This window comes from Myotis daubentonii, chromosome 3, assembly GCF_963259705.1.
Source record: "Myotis daubentonii chromosome 3, mMyoDau2.1, whole genome shotgun sequence".
Classification (NCBI taxonomy): Eukaryota; Metazoa; Chordata; class Mammalia; order Chiroptera; family Vespertilionidae; genus Myotis; species Myotis daubentonii.
In genome coordinates, this window is record NC_081842.1 from 125,512,846 (window position 1) to 125,530,195 (window position 17,350).

General features: G+C 45.0%; 1 protein-coding gene across 3 annotated transcripts in view; it reads left to right on the forward strand.

Moving 5' to 3' along the window:
- Nucleotides 1–2,207: 2,207 nt before the first annotated feature.
- BPHL (biphenyl hydrolase like) overlaps nt 2,208–17,350 on the forward strand; it is a 37,450-nt gene continuing 22,307 nt past the window's right edge. For 2 of the 3 annotated variants that reach the window (XM_059688477.1, XM_059688479.1), the window contains exons 1-4: nt 2,208–2,357; nt 8,495–8,607; nt 10,568–10,734; nt 12,589–12,742. In XM_059688477.1, coding sequence (XP_059544460.1) covers nt 2,251–2,357; nt 8,495–8,607; nt 10,568–10,734; nt 12,589–12,742 — 541 coding nt within the window. In that variant the 5' untranslated portion in view covers nt 2,208–2,250. The remainder of the gene's footprint in view (nt 2,358–8,494; nt 8,608–10,567; nt 10,735–12,588; nt 12,743–17,350) is intronic. The other variant, XM_059688478.1, reaches the window with a different exon arrangement.

Consider the following 17,350-nt stretch of genomic DNA (forward strand, 5'->3'; position numbering starts at 1 on the left):
CAGGGGGTGGCGCCACAACCTCCCCATCGACCCTGCCTTGAGTGTGACAGGGGACGGTGCCCCAACCCCCCAATTGGCCCTACCCTGAGCGTGACTGAGGGTGGCATCACAACCTCCTGATCGCCCTGCTCTATGCATGACAGGGGGCGTTGCCCCAACTCCCCAATCGGCCCTGCTCTGAGCCCGACCAGGGGCTGCACCTAGGGATTGGGCCTGCCCTCTGCCACCCGGGAGCAGGCCTAAGTCAGCAGGTCGTTATCTCCTGAGGGGTCCCAGACTGCGAGAGGGCACAGGCAGGGCTGAGGGACCCCCCTCCCCCACGAGTGCACAAATTTTTGTGCACCAGGCCTCTAGTATAAAATAAATATCAAAAATATGTCTTTGTTTTACTATGGTTGCAAATATCAAAAAATTTCTATATGTGACACGGCACCAGAGTTAAGTTAGGTTTTTTCAAAATGCTGATACGCCAAGCTCAAAAGGTTCTCTATCACTGGCCTAGGCTGTCTGCTTTGTCTCACTGAGCAGTCAGAGAAAGGGGGGCCTTGGAGGCAGGTCCAGGGGGTTAGCCTGGCGAACTGCCACTGCCCATTGCTCCCCTGGTTGCGAGGTTTGTGGGTCCCTTAAGAGGGAAGAGGGAGAGAGGGAATGGCTCAGGTGTGCTCACCTGGGGAAGAGCCAGCACTGGGTCCTTTGTGTTGAGGGTATTTATTTCTCTCTTGTAGGTGGGACTCTTAGGGGAGGTCTCAGGAGAAGGTCTCAATAGAATATTCCTCAAGTTTCCAGGAGTGCTCTTTCAGGGTCATCATCTCCTCTGATTGGTCAGCACCAGGGCAGGGGGTCATTAGTCAATGCAGCTGGTCCTGAGGCAGCCAGGATGTCACTTGCCTGGTTTTGATGTTATCTCTCTAGACACAGCGGTTCTCAACCTGTGGGTCGCGACCCCTTTGGCGGTCAAATGACCCTTTCACGGGGGTCGCCTAAGACCATCCTGCATATCAGATATTTACATTACGATTCATAACAGTAGCAACACTACAGTTATGAAGTAGCAACGAAAATAATTTTATGGTTGGGTCACAACATGAGGAACTGTATTTAAAGGGCCAGAAGGTTGAGAACCACTGCTCGAGGGAAGGTGTGTGTGGCGGGAAGGGAGGGGGTTGGGAGGGTGGGAGGGGGGAGCAGTTTGGGGTATTGTCTAAACCACCTGACCAGCCAGATGAAAGAGCAGGGGTCCATACCGCATGACCAGGGATATGCTTCTGAGGAAAGGTTACCCTGGGGACCCGGTTCTTGTTTTCCCAGTTTTGTCTCTTGTTAGGCCCCAGGAACTTTGCTCCCTGGTAATCTTCTGTACCTGGTCCATGGTCCTTGCTCTGCTCATGTCTATCTAACTGCCTATAACAATGGTACTATTTCCCATAGCCACTGCACCACTGTACAGTGGGGCCTTGACTTACGAGTGTCCCGACTAACGAGTTTTTCTAGAGCTGTCTCTCGGCTGATTTTTTGCTTTGAGTTGCGAGCTAAAATTCGGGTTACCAGTGGCGCAGTGAACGTCACAGTGAACGCCACAACATCAGCTCAGCATCACGTGTCTCACTCGTTCACTTTTTGATTTGACATACAAGTAATTTGAGTTACGAGCTCCGTCACGGAACGAATTAAACTCATAAGTCAAGGCCCCACTGTATATTCCCAACAATGCACAGGATTTCTCCACATCCTCCAACACATTAATTTCTGTGTTGTTTTAAAATAATAGCTATTCGAATGAGTGTGAGGGAGTATGAAGAACAAAGATGTTTTAATCACATCATTTCTAGAAGCAAATACACTTCACCCGCCTTGACAGCCAAACTCCTCGCCTACCCCCTCCTCGCCTCTAGGTGAGCGGGACAGGGGCTGCTCGCCCACCGGCACCGCCAGGTTACCCGGCCGAGCGCGGGCGGGCAGACCCAACGGGGACGTGCCCTCCGGAGCTGGAGCTGGCATCCCAAGTGAAGGCGATCCGTGCCCGGGTGCCCGCAGGACGGCGAGTGCCGGTTCGATCACGGATCAGCGAGCATCCACCTTGCTCTCCAGCGTCCTGCCGCGCTAGGCGTCCCGCGCGGCTGGGGGTGGGGGCTGGGAGGGGTGGGGGGTATGTGAGGGGGTGGGGGGTGGGGGTGGGGGAGGGGGGGAGGGGCTGAGGCCCAGAGCCTGGGTCGCGCATGCGCTCTCCTGGCACCGGCGCGACCTGGGACCATGGCGGCGGCGCTAGGCGGCCGGGGGGCGCTGCGCCTGCGGCTCCTCCTCTCGGCTCTGAAGTCGGGGCCCCACGTCCCCCTGGCCCGGCCCGCCGCCGCGATCGGGTAATGGCCCCCTCCCCTGCGCGAGCTCCCGCGACGTGTTCGCGCCCCGGGGGTGGGTGGGGCGGGAGAGGCGCGCGGCTCGGCCTCTGCTCGGGGCCCTGGAGCCGGCGGAGGGCGGCGAGCGCGGCGGGTCCCGGAGCCCCGAAGGGCCGGGAGGAAGCGTGAGGATCAGTCCCAGGCTCGCGCGGCAGGTGACAGCCTCGAACCCCGTGCTCGTAGTCGGTTGCTCTGTCCAGTCTCGTAAGACCTTCAGGGCAATAATCTCTCCTGTTGGGTTGATCGGAAGCCGGCCTGAGGGCGCCTGGACTCCGAGCGCTCAGAGCCGAGCCCCGAGCCCGCCTGACTCCCACCGCGCTGGGGGTCTGCGGAGACCCGAGAGCCTGCCTTTCTCCGCCCCCAGCCGCTCCCAAACACACACACACACACACACACACACACACACACACACACACACACATTTTGAGATAAACCACCACCAACAACAAAACCGATTAATCTCTGACCCGCTGACTTAAAAATGGGTGCCTTGGGTCCTAAGAGATACTAGGCGGACAGTGTGGATAGAGCAGCAAGAATTCCCTGTAGACCTACCTCCCTACACACACACACACACACACACACACACACACACACACACACACAATGCATGTATGCAGTTAACTGGTTTGAAATATTTTTTAAAATATATTTTTATTGATTTCAGAGAGGAAGGGAGAGGGAGAGAGAGAAATATCAGTGATGAGAGAGAATCATTGATGGGCTGCCTCCTGCCTGCCCCCAACTAGGGCGTGGAACCGTGACCTCTGGTCCATGCTCACCACTGAGCACACCAGGTGGGCGCAGTTAACTGTGGATGGGCAAGTTCCATTCGTGATTAGGAAGACAAGTCAAATGCTAGAGAGATTATTGGGAACTTCACTTTATCTAAGGTGGAAACTTCTCATTTGACAACTTAATTTGAAAGGAGAAAGGAAGAAAATGTGACCAGCTTTACATTTTTATATTGTGATTGACTAGGAGTTTCATATTTGGTTTAGGTTCTTTTTTTATTATAGGTCTTTTAGAATAATTTCAAGATTGTTTTGATGCAAATGGAAATATATGTCAATGGCCACAGTTGCAAACCACCACTGTAAAATGGCGATTTATCCATTTTCCTTTTTGCAGAACAGGATTGAAATAAAATTGCTGATTTTAACAATATCAAAGTTAGGTAGGTTATTTAATGGTTGCAGGAGGCTGATTCATTAGCCTTCAAATCATTCTCCCTAATACTTGTCAAAAACAGGTTTCTCTGGAATTTGAACTGCCATTTTATAGCTGTGGTTGCAAATTGATGTGACACAATCAGGGAAAATAAGCGGTGGCATTGGTCAATCCTGAAACAAGGCTGCAGCCCAGATTAAGTAAATAAAAGCGCCCTCTCACAGCTAGTGCCCGACTACAATTGAGTTGTGTTCCGAAAACTTGTTTGTAAGTCTGTTATTTGGAATGCTGACTTCTCTTATTTCTAATCTGGAAGTTATGTTACATACAATTGCAATATTAATAATTTACAGAACCTAACTAACTGCCTGACAAATAAAATTTTTGGAATTGAACCTTGGAATGTTCTTTGGGAGAACCAGAGAGCTTCCTTCCCCTGGCACCTGCCACCACCTTCTGTCAGGCAGTCAGGGTGAGTGGCCCTGGTGCTGGAGCCCTATTGGGGACACTCTTCAGCCATGAGGTTACAGAAGAAGCATGGCCTTTGGTGTTCAAATGGTTACATTGCCACTTCTGGCTACATTAACCTGAGCAGGTTACTTAACCTCTCTGAGCTGCATGCCTTGCAGAATTGTGCATAGAATTTGAGACAGTGAATGTTAAAGGCCTTGGAAGTAAAAATTAAGTAATTAGTGGGTAAAGTTAGCAATGATACATATATGAATGTCTAAATAACAAAGCAGGGTATAAAAGATGTAAAAGTGTGTCATCAAAATTCATGTAAATCCATGCTCTGCAAGGTAGCTTTATTGTAGCCAATGGTTACTTTGGAAAAAAATATACAAAAGAAATTGTTCAACATACAAGATATAGAGACTATGTAGGACTTTCAAAGTGAGGATGTATCCTATTAATAGTCCCTGTTTTTATTTCTGAGCAAAGTGTAAAAAGTGCTACAGGCTCTGGTATCAGACAGTCAGGTGCTCATCTTGACTTTGCAGCTTCCCAGCAGGCTGACCGGGCAATTTCCTAACCCTCCTAACCATCAGCTTCCTCAGTGGTAAAGTGTGGTTACTTGTAATTAATGTGCCTTACATCACAAAATGAAGGAGATGAGATAAGCTCTGAGCAGTCCATGATTTAGTTTAATAGTGACACTAAATGTTCGTGTTAGTTTAGTTATTTGCCCCAAACTCTTACATTCTGACCTCCCCCCACAGTAGGCTCTTCCCCTTTGAGGGGAGCGGCTCAGCCCCTCAATCAGGAACTGATTGCCATTGCATTGTTCCTGACCTTCCCTTTCACAAAATTGTCCAGCCTCCCAGAAAAAAGAAGTCAAGGACAAATACAAGGAAGACATAGGCTCTTGTAGATGAGCATGCCTTTCTACAGGCTGCTTTTAAAAGGGAGACAGGACTTTTTTTTCTCCTCCAAGAAATTAACTCAGTATGGTAGTTCTTTACCTGGACTACCTATTTGAATCTCTTGGAGATTTAAAAAATGCGAATGCCTGCATCCCACCCCAGAGATGTTGATTTAGTGTGGCCTGGGCATCCAGAGATTTAAATTCGCCAGAAAAGAAAAGAAAAAAACCTTTAGAATGCAGTTATAATAATTAAAATGTATTAGGCGCTTCAAGTTTTGCCACATGATTCAAATCTAAGTTTGAGCCCCACTGATAAAGTGGGAGGCTGGAAACACTCTCAGAAAGGAGCTGAGTGGGCAGCCATGTAGATGATAGTGAGGGCATGGGGAACTCGAAGCCTGCCACCTTCAACCCCAGCGTCTCCTGCATCCCCGCTACTCTTCTGTCATAATACTTGGCGAACTTCATAGTGCCTGCTGGTTGCAGGATTCATTATCTGTCTTCCCTGCCACTCCAAGCCACACGGAGTGCCCAAAGTAGGTGTTCAGGAAATATATGAATGAATGGATGGATGAATGAATGAATAGCATAATAGGGTGTAGGCATTTTACAGAGCACATGCCAGGGTCCTACCCCAGTTACTGACTGGTGGTCTCCCAGGATTGTCCTGGGCAGGTATATTTTTCCTCTTCACAGGAAATTCTAGAGAACACACCTGCTTAAGAACACCTTGGTTAGAGAAGCAATTATTAGGAGGGAGAAAGTAGTGGAAACAACAAATGAACTGCCCGAGGAAAGGGATTTACTTTTGTTCTTTAAATTTTCTGAACTTTTCTATCTTTTTCGTAGCTGAGAGTTGGGAAAGTTGGTACTTTGAATGTAGTTCAAGTAATACGCACATGTCAGCGCCCTTCCAGGCCTGCTCCCTGCAGGTGACTTTTCGCAGTGTCACAGTGCTTACCTGAGGCCTGCCTGCCATCTAAGGACCCCTTTATAAGCTGGAGGAAAAGGCTGTACCCATTTAAATTTTTATGTGAAAATTAATCACTCAATAACTATTATTTTTTGAAATAAAACTTTTTTTGCCTATGTTTGAAATTGATTTTCATTTAATTTACTTTTGTTTATAAGCAGTCCTCTGTCCTGTTTCCCGAGACTGGAGATTGGTATATGTTGATGGCAGTGCACTAGGCCATTTCTTTCCCCTGAACTGCAAACCTGTCACTGTTCAGCCTCAAAGTATGCTCCCTTTTCCCCCCACACTCCTGCCAGGCTGACCACTGCCCTGTCCCCACATGTGTCCTTCCTCCTGTGCCTTCTATCACACCATTTCCTCTGTTAGAATCACCCTCCCACTCTATTCTTGGAAGTTCATTTCAAATGCTACTTTCTTCCTCTTTTTCAAATATCTCTGATGAAATCTCTCTGCCTCTTCTTTAAAATATATTTTTTATTTCAGAGAGGAAGGGGGAGAGAGATAGAAACATCAATGATGAAAGAGAATCATTGATTGACTGCCTCCTGCATGTCCCCTACTGGGGATGGAGCCTGCAACCTGGGCATGTGTCCTTGACGGGGCATCAAACCATGACCTCCTGGTTCATAGGTTGATGCTCAACCACTGAGCCACACTGGCCAGGCTCTCTCTCCTTTAAAGCTGCCTCTGCCCTAGTATTCTGACATCAAGTGCCATCATGCCCCATTTTAGACTACCTGATTTTATTTCTGTATTACTAGGCAACCAAAAGAATATGGGATAGGGATAATAATAAAGAAAAGAAATTTGGAATGGGGAATCAAAACATAGAGCAAAGTGCAGAAGGAAAGTAGAGGGTTTTTTAATAACAGAGATGAGCACTGAAGGGAAGGGAAGCCTGTTTGAGACAGTGCCCTAGGGCTGGCTCCTGGGTTCCTGGAGAGGGGCAGACAGCAGCACCCAGTCATGAAAACGCACTGGCTTGGACATTGACAGAGTTGGGTGGGGGAGGGGGGTCCTCTGATGGTGCATAACATCCTCAGTGTACAAAATTACTTCTACAAGCAAGGAAGGGAGCCCCTTTAAAATCTTTAGGGCACAAGGAGTAAGAAAGGTACCATTATCACTGTCGTGAGCTGTGCAAATGCCAGTCATCTTGTCTGGGGAGCTTCCGCATTCCTGGGTGGTGAACACAGGAAATGCATAAACCTTTGCTCCAACTGTGTACCTCAAGTTCTTCCCTCAGTCATGACCTATCCCTCCCTGAGGGTTTGCTGGTGAATCTCTGTGTCTTCATCTTTTCTCCTAATAGACTGTGAGCAAAGCAAATGTGTCAGTAAACAAACATATGAAATAAATATTAGTACAACATTATTTGCTTTTATCTTGATCCTAGAGTCATCTTGACAATAACAATAAATTAGAGGAATAGGACATCAATAATAAGTAACTTGGCAATGTTGGTATGATACTGCCACTGCTTAGTGCCTTTATTATTGCTCTCCCATAATATTTCTGTAGATAATGAGCTCATAGTCATGTCAGGCCTTATTACCAATCATATTTTTCCAGAAATTATGTGTTGTTGAAGAGTTGATGTACCTGTGTTCAGCACATTTGTTCCAGCATCTGTCCTGGCATGCCATAATGTCCCTTCCTCAAGTCACCCAGCCTATGGGAAATTGGGGGAGGCTGCTAGAACCTGATGCGGGGGCCTATATCCCAGCATAGGTGTCCCAGAACTTCTGGACGAACAGCAGAGGAGAGGAATCAGAACAGAACACCGGGTACGGCACACGCCGTACAGTCAGAGCAGACCCTGGCAGTAGCCCTGGCCCGAGACCCTCTCCGCGCCCAGCATGTGCAGTGAGATGCTGCATCATGGGAGGTCTTGGGCCAAGGAGGGTCGGCGGCAGGGGGAGTGCTCTTGAGATGAGAGCTTATGGACCCAGCTATTTAACTATCAACACAGAAGTATTTCAACATCTTAAAAACTAGTTTGGCCATATCAGTGCAGACAAGCATTCTTAACTAGAACCCTTCTGTAGATGGCTAAAGAATGTGAGATGTCGTATGCCTAAGGACAGCCTTGAGATCCAGGCCTTCCCCGTGGGCCCTGGAGGTCAGTCTCATCCTTGGGAATGCTGCCAGGGCAGCTGCAGGTCCAGGTCGCTCCTCTGGACCCACTAAGGTTCAGAAGGTGGTCTGTGCTGCGCAGATGCTCATCATGTTCCAGTGTGGAGCTCCCCGATCAGCCTGCACGTTGGCACTACTGGCTTCCAGCTCCCCGGATTTGTGCCCATGGGCCTGTCTGGTCACTGATTTGAGCAAGCCTCTCAGTACTTTTGTAGGGTAAGCCCCAAGCTGGATTTTCAAACATGAAGACCCAGCCCAGATCTGCAGGCTAGTGAGGAAGATACAAACTCATGTCGTTTTTCATGTGTGGAAAACAGAAGCACAAATCAGAGAGCTCAGGGGCCTGGAAAGGGCACTGGAGCTGACTCGTGTATGAAAGGGCAGTTTTGTCATATTACATTGGCTCTGCCAACTAATACTCTTCCTTTCGGGATGGGGGTTTTTCTATTCTAGCACCTCAGTAACCTCCACCAAAGTGGCTGTGAACGGTGTCCACCTGCATTACCAGCGGACCGGAGAGGGCGAGCATGCCGTCCTGCTGCTTCCTGGAATGTTGGGTCTGCAAGGTTTTCATGGACCTCTCTAGCATGCGGTGTGACCCACGAGGCCTCCCAAGAGTAGTGGCCAAAAGCTGATTACTAATTTTAGTGCTTTGCAGAAATGCTTTAAGTAATATTTACTACAATAAATGTTAGGTGATTTAGAAAGATAACTTTCTGCTATATGTATTTTTTATTCCTTTATATACCTGTTTTTTCCCACGCAAGTACACTGTGTAGTTGGTTGCCTACACTTTGGGGGGATGGCAGGGTCAAGGAAAGGGATATGGGAAGAAGGGCTAGACAAAGAAAGCAGATGAGTGAGTGACCAGCCATCCCAGATTGCCTGGAATTCTGGGTTTTCCATTTGGGAGACTTTCCGTGCTGAAAGATGGATGGATGGCCCTTTGTGGTTGACTATGTGTTCAGTTACAATAAGAGCTAAGAACAAAACAGAGCTTACAGACATTTTGAAAATCAAAATTAGATCAATATGATTGGACTATTGTAAAACCAGCTGAATCTCAATCTCATTTTACAGATAAGTGGTTTCAGTGTAGCAAGTTCAGGGGGAGATTTTCTAGTGATCGCAGGACATCTAAAATTTAGTTTTAAGTGTCTTAATATTGGGTTGTTTGTTTCATTAAATAATCCCAATTTATGCTTTTTTTTTTTTTTTTTTTTTTTTTTTTTTTTTTTTTTTATAATTTGCTTCTTTCTCCTAAAGCTGTGGTTGGCAAACCGCGGCTCACGAGCTACATGCGGCTCTTTGGACCCTTGAGTGTGGATCTTCCACAAAATACCACGTGCGCATGCGCACGTACAGTGCGATTGAAACTTCGTGGCGCATGTTCAGAAGTCAGTATTTTGTGGAAGAGCCGGTATTTTGTGGAAGATCCACACTCAAGGGGCCAAAGAGCCGCATGTGGCTCGCGAGCCGCGGTTTGCCGAGCCGCAATTTGCCTACCACTGTCCTAAAGTATTTCAGTTGATGGTTCCATCTGACTGAACTTGAGCTGAATGTGCTACTGTAGCTATGGAGGCATCCTTGTCAGGATTGCATTTAGTATATGTTTTTCCTTAAGCTACTGTAATGAAGAAGGACATTTACTCCAATGGCTGATGTCAAGCCAAAGCAATCTGTAAAAGCAATAAATAATTTATCAGCTTAGATTTTCATTATTTCAATATCGCAATCATTATCCAGTTATAAAAACTTTGTTTATTTAAAACATTAACCTAATTCAAAAATCAGACAAATAGTGAGATTTTTATCTCCAAATCCCCTGTCCCCAGCACCCAGTTCCCTCTCCACAGGCAGCCAGGCTGTTTTGTAATTTTTTAATGAAATAAACTAAATTGAGTTGTTTCTTCCACACCCCGCCCTTCCCCATCATTTCTGTGTTTAATTTCTGATTTCTAGTTATAACCCAAAAATATCTACAGAGCTATTCACATTTGCTTAGTAAAACAACATCTGGGATTTTAGAATTCTACTTTAAAATAACTTGGATCAAATCTCATAAATTTGTCTACAGATATTATAATCTCTCTCACTTGTAATAGTCATTTTAAAAAAAAGACTATTTTTAAGAAAAGAAAAAATAACCCAGAAGCATATCATATCAGTAATTCTATTTCTGTGCAGTTTCATGATTTATTTTTTAAAGGAAGATTAAGCTGAAAAGGTATCAAAAGTGCAGGACATCAATAACACAGGACCAAAGAATCAGGGCCTCTGTCTTTCTCAAAGTAGCCACCAGGAGGAGATAAGAGGCAGCTCTGAGCTCCGTAGGGAAAGGAAGCCAACCTCCCAGTAAATGGATTCTCATTTCAAGTAAGGCTCCTTGGCTGATTATATTCTGATGTCTAACTTTGAGTAGAAATTAGTTACTTTGATTTAGGATTGTAATTATTTATTTTTTTACAATAATGTGTTTGAAACAGTAAAAGCATTCATCTGAATTAACCAAGTGGCTATTTTTAGGAAGTGGAGAGACTGATTTTGGACCTCAGATTAAAAACCTAAATAAGAAGCTCTTCACAGTGGTCGCTTGGGATCCTCGAGGATATGGACATTCCAGACCCCCAGATCGAGATTTCCCAGGGGACTTTTTTGAAAGGGATGCAAAAGACGCTGTTGATTTGATGAAGGTGGGTCTCTTAGGGAAGAGCCTAGGGGAGGGAGAATGGCTGGACCTGTCATTTATTTTGTTTTTGTTTTTGATTTCTATAAGGTTAATACTGTGTGGTTCCTATAGAAAAATTTTAAATGTTCAAATAGGTATAAAGAAGAAAGTAGACATATCCCACAATCCAACTATGTAGAGCTACCACTACTAAGCCTTTGAGGCTCTGCCTTTTTGGCTAATCTTATCTGTATATATAAAAGCCTAAGCGACCGGCTGACCAGCCAGTAGCTATGATGCGCACTGGCCACCAGGAAGCAGATGCTCACACAGGAGCGGAAACCACAGGCATGGAAACATGGAACAGACTGATGAATCTCCGAGGGAAGAGGGGAGGTTGGGGGAGTGGGACGAGATAAACCAAAGATCTTATATGCATATCCCTCAGCCTGGCCTGCGGGGATTGGGCTGAAACTGGCTCTCAGACATCCCCTGAGGGTTCCCGGATTGCAAGAGGGTGCAGGCCAGGCCAAGGGATCCCACTGGTGCATGAATCCGTGCACTGGGCCTCTAGTTACATATATAAATACACTGTCTTATATTGATGGCATTTTACTGTACCTACTGTTTCTCCAACTTGTCAAGGAGATACTTCCACGTCAATAAATATAAGTTTACATCTGCATTTTCTTTCTGCATTTAAAAAAAAAAAATCCTCACCTGAGGACATGCTGGCGGGGAAGGGAGAGAGAGAAAGAAACATCGATGTGAAAGAGAAACATTGACAGGTTGCTTTCTGTATGCTTCCCGACTGGCAATCAAACCCACAACTCAGGTATGTGTCCTGACTAGGAATAGAACCAGCAACCTTTTGGTACTCGGGACCACACTCAACCAACTGAGCCACTCCAGTATTATAACAGGTGCATAGTGTTTCATTGTATGGGTGTACTATTTCTTACCACATCTTTTCTAATGGTAGATAAAATAACTTCATTTTTAACTTGCCCTTTTCTTTGGTGATTATAAACAGCAGTACAGAGATCATTCTGTTGTCTGTTGTCATTTTAGTTCTGGTTTGTTTGTTTGTTTTCTATTATAACTGCTGCTGTGGATATCCTAGACCTATTTCCTGGTACATATGCGTAAGAGTTCCACACCCATTTAGGAGATGGCTGGCTGGGTACAGAAAATGCATGTGTTCATTTCACAAGATAGTGCCAAGTTGTTATCCATAGTAGTTATCCCAGTTTATCTGGAACTATCTTGGACTGGTATTTGTTAACTCCTTAATTTTCCCAATTCAAGTTTTACTTCTAGACAGCATCTTTGTTCTAGACAGCATTTCTGTCTGACAGCATCTCTGTTCATTTTCCCTGTGAAACACATTTTCAGAGCCCCGTTGCTTCACTCTGGGACTAACATAACCTCCCCATGATACCATACTCTTCCAAACTTCCTCCAGCCACTTCTTCAGAATGTTGCAATTAGGGACTTTACCAGATGCAATGACTTCATTTCATCCAATGTCCCTTTCTAATCTGCACAGCTGTTCTCAAAGTCTTTGCTCAAGTGTGCATGTTATTGGTCATGTCCAAGTTCAACTGATCTCCATTGTTTCCAGTTCCTTGAGATTTTATCCAAACAGAAGTAGTTCATTCAAAATTCAAAACAATACTTATGACAATTATCTTTATACCAAACTAACTGAGAGAAAGCATTTATGTCATCAAGTGGTAGACTCAAAGATTTTTTCATCAATTACCAATTGATATTTCAAACCCACAGCTATATTGATTCTGTTAATTATTGATTATTGGGTTCTTTTGACAGAGAAAAGCAATAATCTGTGCTGTGCTTTTTGTTGTGTTTACTGCAGATGCTGAAGTTTAAGAAGATCTCTTTGCTGGGGTGGAGCGATGGTGGTATAACAGCCCTCATTGCAGCTGCAAAATACCCATCTTACATCCATAAGATAGTGATCTGGGGGGCCAACGCCTATGTGACTGAGGAAGATGAGATGATTTATCAGGGTAGGTTCCACAGACGTCATGATAAGTAGCATCCTCCTCTCCCCTCTCCCCTTCAATTCTTATTTTGATATGTCCTGGCAAGCCATATCTCATCCTCTTCTAGTTCTCATTTCTAAGGTAGGAATAATAATTTCTCAGAAAAGTAATGCAATTTAGCCAGTCTTTGATTTAAAGCTTTCTCTTTCCAGAAGTGGCACATTTATGATTCAGGAAAGGGCAAAACTAGTATTTACATTTTCTCCTACTTGTAGTGAACTTATTCATAACCTCATTTAAAATAATGTGAGTGCAAAGGAAATATTGTAATCAAATATGAAACCTGATTTTTGATAAAGAATGTCTGCGCTATTCACAATTTTTATTTTATTTTTTTAATATTTTATTAAATGTATTCGGGTGACATTGGTCATCATATAGGTTTCAGGTGTGGATTTCTATATTATAAGATCAGGATATTGCGCCATGTACTCACCACTCCAAGTCAAATCTTCTCCTGGCATCATATATTAGGACCCCCTTCTCCCTCATCCCTCTTGCCTCTGGTAACCACCACACTGCTGTTTGTTTTCATGAATTTCAGTTTTATATCCCACATATTACTGAAATCATATGGTTCTTAGCTTTTTCTGACTGACTTATTTCACTTAGCATAATATTCTCAAGGTCCATCCATGTTGTTGCAAATGCCTCAATTTCATCTTTTATTATAGCCAAGTAGTATTCCATTGTGTATATGTACCACATCTTCTTTGTCCAGTTCCCTGTTAGAGGGCATTTTGGTTGTTTCCATGGCTTGGTCACCATGAATAATGTGGCAGTGAATATAGGGATTCATATATCTTTGTGAATACACGATTTCAAGGTTTTCGGGGATATACCCAAGAGAGAGATTGTTGGATCATATGGTAGCTCTACTCTCAAATTTTTGAGGAATTGCCTGACTGCTTTCCATAGTGGTTGTACCAGTCTACATTCCCACCAGCAATGGATGAGGGTTCCCTTTTTTCCACAACCTCTCCAACACTTGTTATTGCTTGTCTTGTTGATAATGGCCATTCTAACTGGTATAAGGTGGTATCGCATTGTAGTTTTGATTTGCATTTCCCTAATTGCTAGTGAGATTGAACCTCTTCATATATCTTTTGGCTGCTCATTTATCTTCTTGGGAGAGGTGTATTGTTAGGTCCTCTTCCCATTTTTTGATTGGGTTGTTTGTTTGGTGTTGAGTTTTATGAGTTCTTTATATATTTTAAAGAAAATTAAATCTTTGTCAGAGCAACTATTTTCAAATATCATCTCCCATCGGGTTGGCTGCCTCTTTGTTTTGTTGTCAGTGTCTTGCTGCTTTTATTTCCCTTGCCTTTAGAGTTAAGTTCATAAAATGCTCTCTATGACCAAAGTCCATAAGTTTGGTACCTGTATTTTCTTCTATATAACTTATTGTTTCAGATCTTATATTTATGTCTTTGATCCATTTTGAATTAATTTTTGTACATGGGGACAAACTATAATCCAATTTCATTCTTTTGCCTGTGGTTTCCAGTTTTCCAACCATTTATTAAAGAGATCATCTTTACTGCATTGTGTGTTTCTGGCTCCTTTGTCAAAAATTATCTATCCGTATACATGTGGTTTTATAGCTGAGCTCTCTATTCTGTTTCATTGATCTCTGTGTCTGTTTCTCTGCCAATACCATGCTGTTTTGATTATTATAGCTCTGTAGTATAATTTGAAGTCTGGTAGCATGATACCTCAAGCTTCATTCTTTTTTATCAGGATTGCCTTGGCTATTTGGGGTCTTTTGTGGTTCCACACAAGTCTGATGATTTCTTGTTCTATTTCTTTAAAAAATTACATTCAGAGGCAGAAGCAATTGCCCCACATTGTTGGAAAACCTCTCGCCCATCCCGTGGACAATTGCCTGAGGCTACTCGAGACTGAATACAATCAGTCTTCAAGCAGAGGCTGGTCTCTGGAGGCTTTGAGTCTTTGCCTGATGTAATTAGTCAGAAAAAGCATTTGACACTGTCCTGCACTAGATATTGGGAGGCATAGCAGATCTAGTTAATACATCGTCACAAACCCAAATAGGCAGGCAAAACAGGGACACAAAAAACAACAATCTACAAATCAAAGAACAAGAGAATTTTCCAGAAGAAGATGTAACTGAAATGGAGATAAGAAATTTATCAGACATAGAATTCAGAATAAAGATGGCAAAGATGCTCAACAGCATGAGAAAATGTATAGTAACTATGAAGAATGGCACAGCACTAATAAAGAACACAGTGGAAGGAATACATAGCAGATTAGGGGAAACCGAAGGTCAGATCAGTGAATTCGAAGACAGGGTAGAAAAAAATCACTCAATCAAAGAACCAAAAAGAAAAAAAAACAATTTAAAAACAGGAGGGCACTTTAAGGGAGCTGTGGGACAACATAAAATGTAACAATCCTATCTAATAAAGAGGGAATGTGCAAATTGACCATCACTCCGTCACAAATGGTGGCGCCCATAGCCACAAGATGGCAGTGCCCAGTCCCCTCAGCCCTGCTGGAGTTCCCCAGTCCTTTCAGCCTCACTGGGGTGGTGGGGGGCAGGGATGTGGTGCAGCCAGACCGCCCTTAGGCAGGTCTGGCCGCTCCTTGCACCTGCTACCGGAGTCCCACAGTCCTTTCAGCCCAGCTTTGGGGGGTGGGGGTGGTGGCAGGCCCATGGTGCAGCCGGACTCACCTTCAGCCCCCCAGCTGCCCAGGCCAGCCCAAGGCACAGGAAAGCCTCAGATGGCGGCTGCCCAGCTGCCTAGGGCCAGCCAAGGCTTGCACTGCTGGCAGTGGCAGCAGCAGAGGTGTGATGGGGGCATCGCCTTCCCCTGATCACTGGGTTGCCTCCCACCCCTGAGGTCTCCCAGACTGTGAGAAGGGGCAGGCCAGCCTGAGGGACCCCCCTCTCCAGTGCATGAATTTTCATGCACTGGGCCTCTAGTATTCGCATAATAGGTGTCCCAGAAGGACAAGAAAGTGAGCAAGGAATGGAGAATGTGTTTGAATAAAGGCAGAAAACTTCCCTAACCTGATGAAGGAAAAAGACACACAAGTACAAGAAGCACAAAAAGCCCCAAGCAAGAACCCACACAGGCCCACCCCCAGACACATCATAATTTAAATGCCAAAAATTAAAGACAAAGAGAGAATCTTAAAGGCAGCAAGAGAAAAGTAATTTGATACCTACAAAGGAGCTCCAGCAAGACTGTGTGTTAGTACAACAGATACAAACTTGATGACCTCCATGGGGTCCCACTCTAAGCAACCCTCCTGGGGATCAGTCACAGAGGGAAACAGTGGTTCTACTCCAATAGCTCTTGGTTTACAGATAATATGCTCTTTGACACAATTCCAAGGGCAATGGGAAGTGAGTTTTGGGATTCCAAGCAGCAGGGCTCTGTGATTCCATTTCTTTGTCTGAAACACCACTGCCAACCAGACAGTGGAGAGCCACACGGCAGAACCCAATGCTCTGATGTCTGTTCTCTCTCTTGCCTCTCACCCTGCTGGTCTACCCTCCCTCCCCCACAGCTCTCTGTTCCTCCTGGCTGGGTGTGAGCTCCCAGTTGCTGGCTGCGTCTTCAGGTCATCTGTGCTTTCCCTCTTCTTGTCTCCCTGTTTATTCCTGGTTGCCCACCTTTAGATGTTTTAATGCATGGGTCTCTCAGGCATGCATCTGTGTTGAGCAAGGATGTATTTGTTGAATTATAGTTGGTTAACTTGTTGAAATTTCACGGGGAGACGACAAGGGGTTTTTCACACCACCATTCCTCTCTGTTGACGTTTTAAGACAGTACAGCTGCATTGTTTGGAGGCGGGATTGCCCTACAGGCTTATCTTTGATGTCTGTAGAGACATGAGAACATTTCCAGTTCACCATCTGTTTTTGTAAGACTCGGGCACCAATGGGGAGGCTATTGCAGTGAGTCTTAAAGGCGAATATGGGGTGTTCCCCTTCATCCCCATTTCCTCCTCCACTTCCAGTATAGCTACCAGGACCTGGATTGGTGGCCATGTACACCTTGGCGACTGTTGGTATAACAAGGCACCCAGTCATGGAATGTCAGTTGGCAATTCAGGAGTTGCTTAGCCAGCAGGCTGCCCAAATTGAGACCGCCCGACCCTGAGGAGGAGAGAAGGGTGCATCAGTATCTGGGGGTCCCTGGAGCACAAAGTGAAACTGACCTGGGCTACCCTCCCCCCACCACATGTTGGCCTGGCGCACCAAGACCCTTCTCTTCAGGCCAGGAGCTTTTTGTCCTGAGTGTGTTTCTGTAGGTTCCCAGATGGCCTACCCCAGACAGGGCCAGGAAGATCAGAAGTTTCTCTCTTTTATCTACATGTGTTTGGTTTTGCCTCTTGGCCTACAAAGCCTAAAATATTTACTCTCTGGTCCTTTACAGAAATAACTTGCAGACCCATGTGCTAGAATATTACAAGTCTAGTCTTTTTCAGCTGTTCTGCAATTCACATGACTTAAGTAAGCTCTTTAATGGCAATGTTTTATTATAGAATCTTAGTTCTTTTTTGTTGTTGTTAATCATCACCCAAGGATATTTTTCC